The 19,799-nt window shown below is 39.2% G+C and overlaps 1 protein-coding gene and 1 long non-coding RNA gene across 3 annotated transcripts; both read left to right on the forward strand.

Moving 5' to 3' along the window:
• The first annotated feature begins 1,175 nt into the window (after positions 1–1,175).
• Positions 1,176–8,950, forward strand: LOC137196550 (zinc finger protein ZIC 4-like). The gene is made up of 2 exons (XM_067609218.1): positions 1,176–1,940; positions 7,053–8,950. The coding sequence occupies exons 1-2, from the start codon at positions 1,418–1,420 to the stop codon at positions 7,676–7,678; spliced, it is 1,149 nt and encodes a 382-aa protein (XP_067465319.1). The 5' UTR covers positions 1,176–1,417; the 3' UTR covers positions 7,679–8,950.
• A 4,285-nt stretch (positions 8,951–13,235) lies between these two features.
• On the forward strand, positions 13,236–19,336 carry LOC137196551 (uncharacterized). 2 transcript variants are annotated; one of them, XR_010931258.1, is made up of 3 exons: positions 13,236–14,672; positions 15,358–15,770; positions 19,128–19,336. It is a non-coding gene; the product is annotated as an uncharacterized lncRNA (long non-coding RNA). The 2 variants fall into 2 exon arrangements; XR_010931259.1 differs by having other exon boundaries at positions 13,238–14,672; positions 15,358–15,560.
• The last annotated feature ends 463 nt before the right edge of the window (positions 19,337–19,799 follow it).

The following is a 19,799-nucleotide window of genomic DNA, read 5'->3' on the forward strand; positions in this document are numbered from 1 at the left end:
CGATTCTGCTTCCTAAAACCAAGAGCTAATGGTGAAACATTTACCAAACCTATCTTCAATCATCACATCACATCTAGGATGTGGAGAGTTTGAAGACAAGATTATGACTAGATTATGGCTTTAGTCTCATTATGAATTATGAATTTAGCCTCATTCATTTTAATTTACGTAATATGACTTTTTTTCCCTTCAAAATCAGAATTCCTAGAATTCAGATGACCAATGATAAAGTCTTTGTGCAGGGCTCCAGACTGCAACTGTTCAGTTGCATTGTATCACTGGTAGGCTACACCTAAAAAGTTTAACTACACACACATATGCAGAACACATAGGCCCTGCATTTCAAACTCTACTACCATGCAGATCATCAGGGTGGATCACCAACTACAAGGAAGACATGTATTTAATTTGTTTTATTATTATTATTTAGAAGGCCTACATTTATTATAAATGGCCTATATGTACTTAGTTTTAACACCTGCAGTTTAGTACAAAGAGTAGCACTGCCTAACTTCTTATTCAGAAGGGAAATCTTGGTGTTTGTGATGTAAAATGCAAAATAATCCTCACAACATGGTCCATCACCATGGGTGATGGGCCATGTTGTGAGATGATGGTATGGTTCTTTGATGTGTTTTTAATAATGTCTAGACAGTGGGGTTCTATGGCAGGGAGGTGTATGCTGTAGCTTATCAGGCTTTAGATACAAAGACAATTCTTTACATAGGATTACAGAATCATTACTGGTTTTAGTCTCTTTGGAGAATTGTTGATAATAATAAAATGATAAAATAATAACAGCAATGAAATTGAAGTAAACTGTTATCCTGACTGATGGGAATGATGGCTGAGGACTTTGAGGTAAAAATCTAAAATTTTCTTATCAAAGCTTTAATAATACTGAAAATACAAGTGTGTGCCATTATCTTAGCCTATGGCCTATGCTACATAGTACAATTAATTTTCATTTTTAACATCAATTTCAATGAAATGTTGGGTTGACAAACTTAGACTACCATGACAGAGTATAATCACTGAAAGTGAATTTACTCGTGTGTTTAGGCTATCATTGTTGGTCTGTTAGTTGAAAAATAAGGAATAGGATAAATAAAGGAGTGGAGAAGGAAATGAGACAAGGACGACGCCAGACAGTGTTGGGTTGCGGCCTGATGTATTCCTTCGACTCCGTTCACCTCCATTCACACAGTAAATAAAAGCATGGAGGCTCTGACTCTCGGGAGCTAACACCGAGCAGCGGGGGGTAAAGACATTGCCGCATGCGCTCTTCGTTTCAACCAAAATACTCAGGCAGGAAGCAGGACAGTGGCGAACGTTTTTTCAGTTGGATTTAAGTCATTTTACATAGAAGTGAGGTTTGAAGTTGGCGACAGGAGCGGGGCAGCCCGCCGTGCTGAGCATGAAGCGGACGGCTGTAGTGGCCAGGCACAATGGCCTCGTCTCTCCGCTGGGGAACAACAACTCCGGGGCTTCGAGCATCGTCTCACCACCCCAGCAGAGAGGCACTAATGTGTCCGCTTCTACCGACAGTGGTACCGGCGGTGGGATGGACGGCCTGCTGGATTTCTCCAAAGGCCCCACCGTCAAAACTGAACTGATTTGCAAATGGACTGACCGAACTTCCTCGAGACAGAGGCTTGGGCGGACGGCGACGTCCGTCTGCGACCAAACTTTCAGCTCCATGCAAGAGCTGGTGGACCACGTCACCACTGAGCATGTAACGGCGGGGCTCGAGACCCTCAGTCATGTCTGCATGTGGGACGAGTGTATGCGCGGTGGGAAGGCGTTCAAAGCCAAATACAAACTCATCAACCACATTCGTGTGCACACCGGGGAGAAACCTTTTTCGTGCGCATTTCCCAACTGCGGCAAGATGTTTGCACGCTCCGAGAACCTCAAGATCCACACGCGCACGCACACTGGTAGGGTGTCATGATTCTGTGACTAGACAGAGAGCTTTGATACAGTCATTCTAATCTGAAAATCCGTGTCATCCTGCAAGGCAGCAACCTCCTGACAGTGACTGAGAATAAAGAGGTTAATAGAGATTGTTCTCAGTGTGATAGGAATCCCCTCCATGTTTACGAGGGCTCCGTTCAGTACCGATTCACATCCGCCCTTCATTGCTCCCTTGTTTCCTAGAGGAATCACGGGTGTAACTGCAGCTCTGGAGTCATGCAAGGTGACAGGAAGCAGCGCAAAGCAGCTGGATTTGAGAGAGGGAAAAGGATGAGTACAGAATCAAAGTGATAAGATTTACACAACAGAAATCAGTTTGTTGAGAAATAAACAGGACTGTAATTATCATTATAATTCCCTGTATTTATAAAAAACATATAGTTTGCAGTAATTGTATTGTTTTCTCCTCAGTTCCCCAGATCAGATAATCACATTCTTTATGACACAGTGGGCGGTTTGAAGTAAACTCAGTTGTCAGTTTTTAAAAAAAAGTAACACCCCATTTCTATCAAAGAGACTGTTAGTCTACCCAGTGCCACTTTCTATGTACACCCCGTCATGAGGGATTTATTAGCTGTAACTAATGGCTTGATAAATGGTTGTTAAAGCATTCACTAATGTTTAATATTTCAGTTATAAGCCTTTAATAGGAGCAACGGCTGGATTGTCAGGTTGTGAACAATCCTGTTGGAGGTGTTGGAAATATTTTGGGGACATTTCATGCTTTTATTAGACAGTATGAGGGGAGAGAGAAAGGATGGCATGCAACATTGGTCCCTGAACAGACTCAAACCATGGACACAGTGATGACATGGTCAGCTTAAACTCTATCAGGACACCCTATCAAAATTCAATCACTGAAAACCTAACATTTACAATGCAATGCTAAAATAAAGCCAAGAGTTACAATGTATAAACCCTTTGTGAAGAGTGCCTTGTCAGAAAATAATACCATGTACCTTTATGAGAATGCAGTGGGTAAAATATTAGAAAAACTGTACAATACAATGCAATACATTTAATCAGGACTCCCAAGCTACAACCTGCAAAATGAGCATCAAGGTGAATTATCACTAAAACCATTCACCAAAAACAGAACATTAGAACTTTCATGAAGGTGGGATTTATTGCTGTTGCTGTTGGATTATACACTTTTAGCTTTAGCTGGGTGGACCTAAAAAACTGCCAACTGACAGTATGTTTAGGTAAACCAGTTAATTTGTGAAAGAAGTAATGACTATTTTTTGGTAATATGCCTTTAAACAAAAACACAAATAACCTCCACAAACATCACACAGTGGCCACAAGAACTAATCCAACCTAGGTATACATACATATATAAAAAAACCCCACCCCTATTACAGTAAACCCCCCCCCCCCAGAAATTAGACTTACACCCAAAACTTGACTCGTAAGCCAGTTTTTATTATTAACTGTCGGTTCACAATACGACATTTATAAGTCTTTTTTTTGTTGAGTTTTATTGAAACTGAATTATTAGTCAGTTTATAATCTCTTTACTCCTTGACTAATCATTTCAATTATTTCATCATGTAGATTTCTCTGTAAACAATTTACAAGACATATGCTATGTAAAAATATAATAATAATTATTAATTATCGTACCACATCAAAATATCCATTGGCAGTAGGAACAAGAGTTCCAAATTTAGTTAATTTTTTTATGTATTCAGAGCTACACTAATTATCAATATTCCAATATACATACATACCAGCAAAATCTGACAAATTCCTGTCCCTCTCATTTTCTATCTACTTTTATTTGTGTTATGTATACATTACAGAATTATATTTAAAAAGAAAGGGGAAAGGGGCCATGTACAGAAACTAAAACAAGAAATGGTATACCAAAGAGGTATACCGTGCCATTCATATTTAAACACGATCCAGTTGATCATGAAATTGAGATTTGAAGAAATTATATTGGGAATCTCCCACACAGACGTGGTATACATCATTGTGTTTTGGTCAGGCGCCTATTCAAGAAACTGAAAGTTTAGAGTGTATAAGGGATTAGAACATTATGCTGTTAGCATATGATGGCCATTCCCATGCTCAATTATGTCTCAAGTTGTTGCAGCAATTTTTGGGTTGATACTATTTGTTATACAGATTTGGTGCAAAATTTAACAATTTTTGACCACTCAAGAATTGATAAAAATGGTCAAAAATCCCTCCAAAATACCACATTAAGACACCAAGACCTTGAGGACCAACATAGAATGACTCATGCTGTGATTTGGTATCTCTTTTTTTGGTAACTTTTGACATTTGGAGATTTTTATAAGATCTGCATTTTTCAATGATTGGATGGTTAGCACTTCTGTTCTGGAAATTGCTCAGAAACTCCCTTATTGTCTATACACCCAGTAACGTCATACATCCTCTTAATGCCCTAGCTCTTTAGTTTGTGGTTGTAAAGTTTCATGAAGCTGTGATTATCCTAAAGTGCACAATAAGTTATTTTATATGGGGAGGTCAAGTTTCAAAAAATGGTCTCACTACAATGAGACCAATGAGGCTACTATTGGGACTAACATCATCACACATGATATAATTAGGCTCATTGAATCCACAAGAGTCTCAGCTTTCCAGTCATACCAAATTTATGCAATTCCAAGAATGTTTAGGGACCCCAGTATGCAGAAATATTCAAATACACCACTTTTCGAATAGGCGAAAATAACACATTTATACTGCGTGCAAAAAACTGCATGTTTTTTTTGCTGGATGAAATGTCTGGTGCTCCAAATAGCTAAGGCTTGTGGTATCAAAATATCAGAAATAGCTGCTCAATAATAAGAAGTAAACAATGAAACTGACAAATATTGGTCCTGTAATTGAGGTGTTGCACTTACAGTGCACTTAAAGTCAGTTTTCCACTTCTTTCTATGGTAACTAGTGATGTAACTAATTACAGTTACTTGTTACTTTTGTCTTAGGTGAATGTTGTGGACAACTGCAGAGGATAGTTGACAAACGCACACAACACAAACACGTCATCTGACCTTACCGTGTCTCAGAGCCACGTTGTAAAGTCCACGTCATTGTAGCCAACTTGTGGTAAAACATAAGCCTTGTCTCTGGAGTTATAAATTATTGTAAATAATCACTGTTACTGAACTCCTGCTGCTATACTAACTTTAATTTCCTGGTTTGAGTTGTGGATCTGCAGTAAAACCTGGAGCGGAATTTTGAGTTGTCTTACTTTTATGTTTGTGAAACTGGATTAAAATTAACTGATTTGCGGTTGTGAGGAAAATAAAACGACTGGATTGAACTGAAAATAGCAGAAGTTACTTTCCCAAGTAACTAATTACTTTTTATATGCAGTAATTGGTAAACCAAGTGTTTTTGATAGAAGTAACTAGTAACTGTTACTAATTACTAATTTTCAGTAACTTGCCCAACACTACTTAAAGCACCCAAAAGAGAGTTTGAAATAGAATGGTCAAATCAAACAGCAGAGCCCAGTATATCCAGACTTTTTGTTACAATCTCCCTGCCTGGTAAACACATCTTTCAAACTCTACACCTTCAGTTTGTAACACAGGCCTCCCAGCAAACATTGAGATGTCGTATGACTGTTGTTTGACTGTCCTGTCAAGAAGTCCCATAAAGAGTTTTGCAATAATTTTTACAGAAACACACTGAAATCAGTACTGACGTGCAGCAATATATAACGTAACAAATAAACAAAACAGAAAAAGATTATCATCAAAAGTACAGCTTCTTGTAGATAATCTAACAATCTGAATTCTTAACTCTTTTAATCCCATCTGATATACTTTGGTCCACTTTCTATTAAGACGCTGCAGCAGGCTAATGCTGATGCTAACTTAAGGATGTCAAACAGAATTCTGTGAGGAGAACACAGAGAAGATATGTGACTCCATATCTTCTCTGGGCATGTCTCTTTAGGACATCTGGTCTCAACCGGTTAAAGACAAATTAAACATTTTTGTATGAAAAATAAAAAAGCATGCATATGTGTTGCACAGCGAAACTTTGAGAAGTATTTTCTGAGCACAACAGTTTTTCAACCAAAATTGGACTAGACCTAATCATTAGAGGGAGAAATTGATTTGTACACATGCATATCTGTATTTCAAATTTCAAATTTCAAATGCACACATCCACTTAAAAGCAATTTGACTCGATTTTGACGATTAGTTTTATGTGCACATTGCAGTTTTTGCCGTTCAACCAGGGCCACTTTTGGCCAGGGACAAAACGTGGGTTGTTTGTAGTCTCCTAGCCCAAACTAAGATAATCCTGATGATATATCTATAATGTCATAAAGGTTATTTTCTCAGAACAGACAATGCTCCTCCAGAGCCACAGAACACACAATACAACTGTTTTCACAGGTTGAATAGTATATGATTAGTAAAAGGAATCTTAAAATGTAGCTGCACCCCTAGGTCTGAGTCTAAGTCTACCCACTGCATAATTTTGAAAAATGCTAAAAAGTCGGAAAGGGGTGAGAGGGGGGTGGGAGGGGCTGAGGAGAGGAGAGGGGAGGGCAGGGGGTGCGTAGCTGTGTGAGGCAGGAGGGCAGGAGTTGCTCAGCATTACATATATTAATAATAATGAGTGAAATACAAACAGTGCAATGACATTTAAACGAGCCACAAGAGCTGTCAGCCAGAAAAAAAACAGAAATCTTTGCATCTTGCCCTGCAGCTCTTCAACTCTCCAGCTGTCTGAAGAGTTATCATTCTACCAAATTTCATGATATAGAGAACTCAACTTTACATCAGCATTGGCCCCGCCTTTTTAGGGCTGATTTTAAACAGCAGATGACAGGTTGAGCCATTTGCAACCCATGAAATGCCGATTTTTATAAATTTGGTGTCAATGTGAATATTAACACCAGCATAGATGTGTTTCATCACAGTACAGTCATAATTTAGTTTACAGCTCAAAAAACACATTTCAGTGTGCAGTACCTCTTAAATGTGTAAAATTGGTGGAGTGTCCCTTTAATTGTACCACTAATTAGGGGTCCATTCTAGGATGTGATAATGGTGAGTGTGATGTTTGTGTTGCAGGTGAGAAGCCATTCCAGTGTGAGTTTTGTGAGCGACGCTTCGCCAACAGCAGTGACCGGAAGAAGCACTCACAAGTCCATACGGCCTCGAAGCCCTACGACTGCAAGGCTCTGGGCTGCACCAAGTCCTACACCCACCCCAGCTCCCTGCGCAAACACATGAAGGTCCACATCAAATCGTCACCTACCTCTGAACCCCATGACACGTACGACTCCATTGCTCACCAACACGAACAACCTCATCAGGCCCTCGAGCCACTCGACCTTAAAATGAACCACCTTTCTCCATCACTTGCCAATAAAAACACTCATTTTCCTCTTCTGTCCAATCACGAATTGGATATCAACTCAGCCACTGAAGTGGATCATAAGCTGCTGCTGAGGAGTTCGTCTCCAATGACAATGCCTCTGGACCTTTCTCTGTCGGGCCTGAAGAGTCAGCTGGCCCAGCAGCAGAGTAGCAGGATCCCACGGAGGAGCCAGCGGTCAGTCAACCCAGCCTTACCTCAGTTATCCAACATTAAGGAGTGGTATGTCTGTACCAGGACTACAGCACCACACTTTCCTCTACTTCACCCAGACCACATCAAATCAGAACCTAGTGATGATGAGGAGTACATCACGTAGGATGGAGGGACTGATGGATTTAGATGTGAAGAACAGACCTCATATATTGTCAGACCCAGGTCAGGCCAGAGGATGCTCTGTGGAATCATAGTTGCTATAATTTTTCAGAACCAGAAGTTGTATGTTTCTACATCCATGGCCCTTCTAAGATGGAGAAGATGATCTGAGGCTTTTTTACTCTGGTTCAAAAATCTCCAAACTCAGCTCGGAGACAGTCACTACTTGTGAACCCAGAGCAATGGGTCAAATGGTGCCAGAGGGGACAACAGAAATTCATTCATTATGGTTATGAAACAAAAAGCTTGACAAGTTGCAAGTTATCTAACCAGTGTTAGCTAGCTAACCTGAACTAACAAAGGGGATAACACTGTGGACGCAAATGAACTGAGAATGTTGGTGACTGCTGTTTGCTGTTAAAGAATATGATGAGGGTGTGTGTACATGATGACCTCTCTAGAGAAACCAGATTATTGACCAATTTATCTAAGAGCTCTACCTAGATGAAGCAATTTCAAGGGCTAAATTGACACTGATGGAAAGTGGTTACCCTGTTACCTTGAGCTCATGGTGGCACTGTACACATGTTAACACAGCAGGTCCAGAGCAACTGTTAAGAACTTGTTAAGGCCTCAGTATGCTTTAAACAAACTAGTTTATTCAAAGTGTGGTCCAACCACATTTGCTGTCAAAGTGTTTCTACCTGTTCTGTGTGTCCACACTAGAAAGCAGGGTAAAAAGCCTGCCCTCATAGCCTCCTCCTGCCTGCATCTCACTGCCTCCCTGTCTCTCGCCAACAACTCTGTCTTTGTTGTCTCGACACAACAAATTGTATATATGAGAATAATGGCACATTTTCAGAAAGTCTCTCCTCGAAGGCATTCATCGTGTTTGATGGCTCATGTAAAAAGTGACAGAAATAGTTGTGTGAAGAATGAAAAAGAGAGCCTGAGCTGGATGATCCAACATGCACTTTGTTTGAAGCAAACTGAGGCCTTTACTAGCAAACCATTTGTAACTTGTTCAAAAGTGTTTTATGTTATCACAGCCAGCAGTGGCACAGCAGCTTGAAGACAGTGGGTCGACCCTTCTTTGTACTGATTAACAAGTGTCTCCTTAACCTTTCAACCATGTGGACCTTTCAGGGGGTTAATCATCTGCATCCATTTACCCTCCATTGACAATTTAGTCAAGACCCCAGGTTTTCCAAAATTACCATATATGTGATACACTTATTCCTTTAACATGAAAATGTGTATTAAATGATGCACAAGAGATCCTGTATTTTCCCTTTGATCAAATGGCGCAGCCATAAAAAGTGGCATCTTGGATTTGAATATCTGACTCAATGTAAGCATCCCGTAGCATCAATGAATCAATTGTGTAAGCTTGAGGTATGGTTTGGAAAAAATGATTAATATATCTTTGAAGCTGCTACAATGAAAACACTTTAAATGGTTAAGTTATTCATTAATGAACAAATGTACATTATCCATCCAATAGTAGGCCATTTCAAGCTGGATTTAAAGGACATTCTTGTTTATTACAAGAACTGAAATGAGCCCACCTGAAATGTTGCTAATAATTCCTCATTGCACAGGAAAACTGAATGGTCATCTACCATAAGTACAGTAGATTACAGCTGAAGTAGGAAATGGATCTCTAAATTGTGAAGGATGTTTATGACAGATGACAATTTATGTAATCATACCAGTGATTACCTTAGTTTTCTCTTCCATACAAGTTGGCCTAACCTTAAGGTTACTTTTACCTTTTTAGTCACCATATTCCCAAGCTTTTAATTTGGTGAGTACATTATTTTTACTGATAGAAATTGTTAACAAAATTGCAGAGATAACCCCAAAGTTTAATGAAACCGGAATTGATCTTTAAACAAAATAAGTGATTTGAGAATAGTGCGTCTCAATTTTATTCAGGTTCACCAATGACATTAAGCAGGTAATTGATCTGGAAGTCGAGAGCAGACAGGGAATATGGACATTTATAAGTGCAGAGCACATTTTGAGAGTGATGGCAGTTGTGTCATTGAAGGTTTGATCAGCATGAGGAATTATCTCTAGATTTTGAGTCAACAACCACTCATGCCCAGTTGGGGCCATGTGGTCACATAGTGGTGCAGTGGCTAGCACTGTCACCTCAGAGGTTATGGGTTTGAATCCACCAGCTGGAGCCTTTCTGTGTGGAGTTTACATGTTCTCTGTGTCTGTGTGGGTTTTATCCAAACACACGCAGGTCCGATTAACTGGAAACTCTGATATGACAGGTATTAATTTGCATGTAAATGATTATCTGTCCATATTGTCCTGTATTAGACTGGTAACCCATCCAGGTGCAACATGCCTCTCACCCAGTGTAAGTTGGGGTAGGCTCCAGGTCTCTGTGACCTTGCACAGGCGAAAGTGGTATAGATAATGGATGGATGGCTATCCCTCACATGCAATCACTGACTAAGAACAGAAAAAAATCCATGAAGTGTCATCATGTTAGATGCTGCCTTCTAAAGGAAATCAGACCACTTCTCTGTGTGCTCCACCAGCTTTTTTAGTCAAAAACTAGTGCAGCCACCGTTCAAAACGTACCTGTTCATGGGCTGATTGCTGCTTGCAGCTTTCCTGAGAACTGCCCATCTAAACAGTTTTACACATGAGTGCCAAGTGTGAAGTCCATCGGATGAACAGCTTTCAAGAACATCAATTATTGTTGTTTATAAGTTGGATAGATTCAAAAATGTCATAAATTCAATTATGAAAAGTTCAGCCAATAAGAGTGTCATTAACATGTAGGAGTTATCTTAATGTTACAAATCCTTGTTTGTAATTTATTTTGAAAGTCTGTCACTGCCTCACATGTCATTTTATTTTGGAAAATGGTGGAAATAGCTCAGTCCATGTGTGTGTATGGAATAAGTCAGAGATGTGACGGAAGCAGGTCAGCAGAGTTCAGATATATTATTGAGTTTTTGCAGTAAGTTAATGTCTGAATACATGAAACTAAGTATTATAACATGTTAAACATTATGATGTTGCTGTTTCTGTATAGATAAAGAAACAACACCTGATTGGCTGCTGTATGTTGCAGCTATGTGTCTGTGCAGCTGCAATATCGGAGAGGTCAAGATCAAGCCTGTAGTTTCGGGTCTGATAATTGAAGCCAATGCAGAAGTGCCTTAAACCTGCATTCTCTCCAATGACCAGCAGGGGGCAACTCCACTGACTCCTAAAAGAAGACTGTTTGCATAGAAGTCTGTGAGAAAATGCCCCACTTAATTTATTACCTCAGTAAACACTTTCCTAATGAGTTTATGGTCTCAATCACTAGTTTCAAGTCTTCTTCAATACAGCATAACGTTCATTTTGTAAATTATGGTCCCATGTAATTTAAATTTGACGATAAAGCAGGGTATGCTTTAGAGCATGCCTATGTTTTGATTGACATGTTGCTACCATGGCGACAACATTGGTTAGGTAACATAACCATGGCGTAACCACAGATTCACAGAGTACAGGCATAGCTGTTGCTATTTCACAGTGTTTTTTCAGTTCATTGAAGTTAATTGTAACAGTTTGGTCACCTAAAAGAGTCTTGTTCAACACTTGGTTGTACTAAAAGACCCTCTAAGGAGTCGGATGTTCAGTCAGTAAGTACGTTTTGTATAATGGTTTTAAGCCAGTTTTTCACTAAGGAAAATTGGCATTAGCATTATCACAGTTTAACCATGGACTGTGCTAACCAAGCTAGCAGCTAGATTTAGGGTCAGCTCCACCCTCAACAAACAAACAAACAAATGCAGCTCAGGTATTTGTTGCCACCATATTGGAGAGGTCAAGATCCCCTAAATGTTTTCTTTTAAATATATCTCTTACATTTGTCATTCAAACAACAGCACACTTGACACTGCACATCCTTGGGTTCCCAGGAATACACCTGCCAAGTGTTAAGTCGATCGGATGAACAGTTGAGAAAAGTGAAGGATACACATGCACACACACACATACAGACAGAGACTCCTTCCTTTATAGTAACATAGATACATTAACTGTTGAAAGTATGGGCCCAGCCATGTAATATAGCCATATGAAATTTAAGCATTTTAAGGGCCCTCTCACAATATCAAGTGCTCAGAATCTCTCATTTAATGAAAAGTGTAAGAATATTTTTAAACGTAGCATATCTGGTTTTGCTTTCAGCACTCTGAAAGTCTCTGTGTGATCTTAAATCTCTACCTACTGATGGATTACAGCTTGAATGTGATTTGTACACAGTCTTTGTGTCAACAACATCCTTCCATACTATTTGATTCCATGATAGTTCAGACATAACACAGTTAACGATCATTGAATAGCACAGTTTCGTGTTCCTTGTAGGGATGTTCTGCACTGTTTTACTGAGAACTCCATTCTAATGCAGCATCACACCAGGGGCCCTATTTTAATGGCACAAGTGCAACAAGTGCAGAGTGGTAGTTCTTGGGTGCTGAACATTTTGGTTCATATACAGTAAGTGCAGCAGCTCAAAGTGCAAAAGGGCTGAGTGAAGTGAGGATGTGGTGACTAATAAATACACTCACATCACTGGTTTAATAGCTCTGAAACAATGATGCATGACAACAACAGTTCAACAAATGGAAAGGGTCACGTCTAGATGGTAACCCCAGATTTACGAAAGATCTCACAAGAGTGATCATTTTAACGCAAACAATGATTTTTCCCTAACCCTAACTATGCGTTTTTGTGCCTAAACCTAACTACAGCATCATCATAAAACATAATTATTTTGTACTATGACAAACAACGCATACAGTGAAGGAACAACATGTACAAATCTTGCAAGTGTTTTGCAGATCTAGGGTTACCATCTAGATATGACCAATGGAAAGATGCTTCATCAGGAAATCATACAGTCGTCTGTAAAGTGCAGAGCGTCACTGCTCTGTGAACACTGCAGCACAAGTGTGCAGCCAAAGGCAGATGGTGTGGGTTTGTATAATAGTTAATTATACAATGATAGAAAAAAATCATTGTTGTGTTGGTGGAGCTGTTTATATGGTTGCATAAATCTGACTAAATCTCTAAATCTCTATTTCAGCTTTAATTCTACTATATTTCGCAGTGTGAATGGTCATGTACTGTAACTGATGGGACAGAAGTGTTTGCACCATGATGCATTTAAGGAATGCAACGTGCCACTTTTGCCAAGAAAAAATGTTTGGAAGAAGAGGAAGGAATAGGTTATAACCAACCAGTCTAAAGTTGCCATGCGGGTACAAAGGAACCATACATGCCTCTACAAACCAGGTTGACACCAGGTTGCTACAAAATAACACACTCAACTCTAAACATATCAGACTAGTTGGTTATAACTTTAAAGCTATTCTTCCTGTGTATGTGGGAGATGTCGAGTTACTGCGACTTGTCATAGCCTTTTTTCCAACTTTCTTTTTAGCAAAAGACGTTAATTTATTATTTTTATTATTTAGGCACTATTATAATTAGAAATGTATTGTAGTGCAAACGCTTTTGTGTCACATCAATCAATAAACAATGTGACCGTTTACAATGTGATACAGTAAAACTAAAACTGAAACAGTGTTAGTTTGATGAGCCTGATAACAAGAAAGGGCACCCAGTAGAACAAAGGGAGTCCAAAATGGACTCCATCTCCCAACATGCACCGCTCCGTTCACACATTGGTGTTAAATCTGGCTACTCTTGTCTCTAATTGGCAGAGACGCTCCAACACCAGAGGAAGTCACAGCGACACAGCTGTGATGTAACCACCCTGTAAATACTGGCTGCACCCTGAAATATCTGCCTGTCCATTGTAACTGCGCCGTGGGGAAAGCTCTGTCCCTCCATGAGTCAGTTTACTAAAGGAGGTAACCCCGTGCACGTGTACTTTCCCCCTACCGACTTGAAGATTGTCCCCTCGCTGGACGAGACGAGACTTCGCCGTGTTCGCTCGAACACAATCACCTGATCCGTTAGAGACCGCTGCTGCCACAACACAGTGCTCTCACTGCCTGCAGAAGGAAGAAAAAGATTTCTTAACGAAGACGGGGGTAACTTGTGCGCGCGCGCGCACACACACACACACACACACACACACAGACAAACACAACAAGCCCTTTTTACTCTGATCTCTTTACTCTTTACTTCCTCATCTAGCTCATACTCATCACCTTCTCCTCTCTCATCATCTGACACCTGCCAATCCATGCCATAGCTATGACAAGCGTATATGTTATACTGTGTTTTTTGCAAGAAAAGTGTAGTGTTTTTAAAAATGAAACTTGTTTACTGGACCAAATAGTAATGTTTTATGTTAAAATCCGTTAGAGACCGCTGCTGCCACAACACAGTGCTCTCACTGCCTGCAGAAGGAAGAAAAAGATTTCTTAACGAAGACGGGGGTAGCCTCCCTGACCCGCTCTCATGGTTCCCGCGGATCCTTAAAAAGTCTTAAAAGGCATTGAATTCATTAATCTAAAATCAAGGCTTTAATTGGCATTAAAATGTCTTAAATCAATCTTTCAAAAGTCTTAAAAATGTTTACACTTGGTAAGTAGGATTTTGTAATTGTAATTAGATTCAAATCTCAAAATAATTGATACATTTTTTTTATTTTTTTAAAATAATTTACCGAATGCCTCTCGCGGTAACCTCCCGCAATCACTATAGCGGAACCAAAAAAATCAGTGATGTGGGTGCGGCCGGGACTCTCAGAGCAGATGCACTTTATTCGTGTAGCTGTCACTCTACCTTGGACAACATGGGGAAGTGTAAGTTCAATGCAAATTGGTTGTCAAATCAACATTTTTCGGCATGGCTGAAATCGGTACCGGGAAATTTGTACGAGGCACGACGCATTTTGTGCAAGAAGTGTTTTAAACTCGGCACGATGGGAATTAAGGCAGTGGAGTCGCACATGCAGAGCGCGAAACACAAAGCTTCAACATCAAGCTGCCAACAAACGCCAGGTATTTCGCAGTTCTATTCTACTGTCGTCTCCACCCCCACCCCCATCATCAACAACCGGGACCGCAGCACCACATCTCCGGACAATTTTTGGTTGTACGCCTATATTTTTTTTAAAAATCAACTTCATTAGGATTTTTCAACATGATTGTGTACTGTAGTACACGTCAGGACTTAATTCATGTAAAACAGGAAACATAGCTTGGTTGCTCATGGGCTGAAGAACACACACATACACAGGACAGGACACACAAAAGAGTGCACTATTGTGTGTGACCTGTATGGAGTGTCGACAGACACACAAACACGCGCGCACACACACACACACACACACACACAACAAGCCCTTTTTACTCTGATCTCTTCACTCTTTACTTCCTCATCTGGCTCATACTCATCACCTTCTCCTCTGTCATCATCTGACACCTGCCAATCCATGCCATAGCTATGACAAGCGTATATGTTATACTGTGTTTTTTGCAAGAAAAGTGTAGTGTTTTTAAAAATGAAAATCGTTCACTGGACCAAATAGTAATGTTTTATGTTAAAATAAACATTTGGGTAAAATTGTTCCTAACCCTGTGTAATTGATGCAGTGTTTTTTTTCCCAATTGTGTTTATTGCGACGTTTGTCTTAAATTTCATTTCAGGTGGCATTAAAAAGTCTTGAATTTAACTTACCTTAAGTTGTAGGAACCCTGCGCTCTTCTTCAAGTTTCCTCCTCCACTCTGCTGAGGATCAGCTTGCTGTGAAACCAGCCGACAGAGAGCAAGGACGGCCCCATCAGCGTCCGAGCAGAGGAACCGAGCCGGACCGAAAGACACACCCTGCTCGCTTTCTGAAGCGACCATGAAAGAGGCTTAAGTCTGAGCAGAGACAGTGTTAGATTGTATGTTATTTTCAGCTTCAGTGCTGCTGTTAGCCTTTAGCCTTTTAAGCTTCATCGCTCATGTTTGTTGTTGTGAATTGACAGACCGCCGATTCCCTTTGTGCTGCTTTGCTCTGAGGAGTATTTGAAGTTTGCTGCCTATTTAGTTGTGTTTACCACGTTAGACTGTTTTGTGTTTGCCCCACTCAGGACTGCTGTGTTTGTGCCACGGTGAGTGAGAAAGTAACCCACGGTCACTTTTCTTCCTCTTTCTTCCCTCTTGTGTTACTAACCCACACACATGCGCACGTACATATACACGCACACCTCTGATAATAATGAATTATTGCTAATAACCAACCGTGCTCCTCATAGATCTAACAGTTTGTGTCCCATTGCGAGGCTCTCTAACCCTTGGTCCCCTGTATTATTAATTAATATTAATAATTTCTTGATTTTGTAATTCATACTTATCTCTGAAAATTATTAATTATTACTAATAACCAAACGCAATCCTACCAAACCCAACAGATGCGATCATATAAACAGCTTCACCACATTTTTTACTGGGCTTTTTGTTTCTACCATCATTGTACAACTCAATGAAACCCACTCTGTCATCGTCTGGTAGCAGATTTGTGGTGCTGTGTGTGTTCACATCACAACACTCTGCACCTTCCAGACAGCAATATGATTTTCTGAAACAGTGCCTTTCTATTCCATTTGTTGGGCCAATGTTATCATGCTTCACTGTGATTGGTTAAGCTGTTTCATAGCTGGGATGTAATCCAGAAAGGGAGGTAATTTACTCTAACTGAAACTAACCTAGCAAACAATGGGCCTCATGTGAGAATCACTTGTATGAGCAGATTTGTAATTAAGATGCAAATAATTTAAGAACATTTGGGGCATTCATCAATTTTCTTATGCTTAGAATCTTCTCTCAGGTATGAATGAAATTTAAGGGTAGTTCAGACCTGTCGTATGTGTTAAGAATACATCATCTCTGCCTATATTCACAGGGGAGAATCACTTGTTTGACTTACAATTATAATGCCCTGATTTGAATTAATGTGGAGTTAAAAATATACTATTATCAAAAATTAAATATATAACTAAAACAAACTTAATACAAAATTAATATTCTGTTTACCATATTATCATCATCATTGCTGCCAATTTATTGAAAAGTTTTTTAGATTTTATGTTTCTTATTGGCATATTTTGGGGCAGCAAGTTTTACATTTCAGCAATTGCTAGGGAACTGCTGTGTCTTTCTACAGGTCTGTGTCCAGTATCATCTTGTATTATAGCTGACGGCGTAGCATCGCCTGTTGGCTCTAATATTCTCCCCTAACACCTCTGACTGTCACATCCCCTTACCAACTCCCATCACAGACTGCTTTGCTTTATAAAGATGTTTTTTATTATCTTAGTGTCATGTCAAAGCATTCTCTTTATTTCTGTCACAGTGCAGAGCTACACTGATGACACGTCAGCTGGAGTCATATTTAGTATGAATGCCAACAAGCATTCACACTTTTGTTCTTCAAAGCTTTATTATTATTCATTTATCCTATTACTTTTCTTCTTCCCAGCAGAATTTTTTAAAATATTAAAATTTATAATGGAAAGTCTATGGGAGGAATGTTTTAAAGTTGATATCTCAAAAACTAAAAGTGCTGGAGTACTCATACTTCATGGACAGGTTTCCCATGTGGAAATGTTTAAGATATTAAAACATGGTACCAATAGTGCCACCATGTGGTCAGTTATTACATGTTTTACGTTTTAATTCATGAACTGTGAGGCCTATCAAAACAGTATTTGCACAATGTGTTCCTTGGACGATGCAGATTGGACTGATATGGACCATGCCCATTTGTGCATGGAAATGGAGACATACAAAGGCACACTTTCAGTCCCACCAAACAATACATCCAGTCAAACACATTCAGACCCTCACACACACATATATGCCCTCACTCACCTAAAAATATCTCACTCATTCCTTCCCCCTGCCCACAGTGATATAGGTCTATCTTGTAAACATTGACAAGCTGTTTGTCATTTCATTTAACAATTCTATGAATAGTATTTAAAAGTTATCAAATTGTTTTTTAAAAAGTTATATTGAACTGGTATTCATGAAAAGTTGATTCCACTATTTTGGATTTTTTTGTAATCACATTTTTTGCTTCTGTTGGCACATAGGGTTAGGATTAGGGTTTTTGGAATTTGGATTTTGGTGGCGTTACTGTAATATTATAACATGATATTTCTACAGTTTTGTTGTTTTTAATAAAATGAAACTTGGTACACAAGTTCTCCATAAGGATTTGTGCAACATATTGACGCATTGTGGCCTTTAGTGAAACACCACCATACTACTTATTAACTGCCATATCTTAATAACTGTAATATTCCATAGTAACCAAATTCAGCAAAGTTGTACAAATGGGGATGCTGATGCTTTGAAATTTGTTTCAGCTGTCAGCATTCAAATGCATTTTCCTCAGGAAATGCATTTTCTAGTTTCTAATTGTTTGGGGTCTCCTACTACTAACACTCTTATGTGTTTGTCTACTGATTTCTGAGAGCAGGACTTGAAGCTGTGCAGTGTTTTTACTCTTTGGGAACTTTTTTGTGAATAAAACTCACCCCCAAACTGAGAGGAACATGGAGCCAATAATTATGTTAATGATCAAATCTCACGAACAAGTACCTCCTCACGAACAGGTGGCACTCATCAGAAATGAGCAATTTACAATAAGTTCAGGAAGTTAAGAGAGTTTGTTAAATCTGACTTGGAACACTTGTACGAGCAAACCTCACAGAAAAAAGTCAAAGTTTTAGGATTAAACTATGAAAATGTTCTTGCACAAGGCTCATTGTTAGGATGGTGACGAGTCCTTGGCCAAAAATGGTTCCAGTCATACGCCAGAAACAGCAACATGCACATAAATCACGAATCATGAAACTCAAGTCAAATTTTTAGCGGACGTATGCACATATTTGGAATACAGTTATGCATGTTTAAGTGTCAATTTCTCCTTCTAATGAATATTAGGTGAGCAGAAGTCATAGGGTGTCGTAATTTCCACGTTCAGTAAATGTCCACCTGGACCTGACTTCAAAAACACTTCAAATACTTCTCAAACTTTCGCTGTGCAACACATCTATGGGTGTTCTGTTTTGTATTTTTCATACAAAAACCTTTTAATTCTTTAATTGGTTGAGAGCAAATTGTCCTAGAGGGACGTCCTCTCCACACAGAATCAATGTCATTGGGCATTACAGGTTTTAAACAGTTTAGCAATGATGTGAGCTTTATCTGGGTTATTAAAAGTAAATAAAGGTTTATTATTGAGTGACATATCTTCATCATGGATGTATTATCTTCATACTTTTGGTCATTCATGTTTGATATGAGAGGAGCATCATCCCATCTTGCAAGAATACACATAGTAACAACAAGAGAACAGAAACTGTGCAGAAATAGCACTGTTGCGTAAGTTTGCTTTTATGTTCCATAACACTCATGTTGACGAAGAGTTCAGTGATTTAGAGCCTTTGTTTTCCTCACAGAGTTCTGACGAGGACTGTCAGCAGCTGTTTACATCCTGGAGTTAGCATTAACACTAGCCTACTGCAGCTGCAGAGGAAACTGGAGCAAGATTCATCAGATGGAATTATAAGAGTCAAGAATTCATACTGTTAGATTATCAACAAGCAACTGTACTTTCAATGATCATCTTTTTCTGTGTTTATCCTAATAAAATACTGTTGCACATCAATATTGACTCGAGTATTTCTGTAAAAATGATTGCATATGTCTTGTATTAACTAAGATACTTGAGTTGTCTGCTGTGTGTTTGGTTATATATAATTTAAATCAAGATTGTCTTGGAAGTGACATGTTGTTGAGATGTATAACAGATGTCCAAGTCAGACAGGACATTGGTAGGACCATTTTACAAAGTAGAGCATATTAAATTGTTAATCTGGACATATAGGATGAAAGCTGCAGAATGTATACTGTGTACATAAACTTTAGCACAATAGCTGAATAGGTCAGTTGATGATAGTAACAACATATTTTGACATTGCTGCAACGCCCAGAGTGGACGTCCAGCTGATGGCCAGGTAACGTCCCAGACAACCAAAATGTGACGTCTAGATGAGAGGTTCAGACAATGGTCGTTTGTGTGTCCAATGTCTCAGTGTTTACTGGGAACCTGTTCGCTGTCAGGTTTACAT

This window comes from Thunnus thynnus, chromosome 14 (assembly GCF_963924715.1).
Source record: "Thunnus thynnus chromosome 14, fThuThy2.1, whole genome shotgun sequence".
NCBI classification, from domain to species: domain Eukaryota; kingdom Metazoa; phylum Chordata; class Actinopteri; order Scombriformes; family Scombridae; genus Thunnus; species Thunnus thynnus.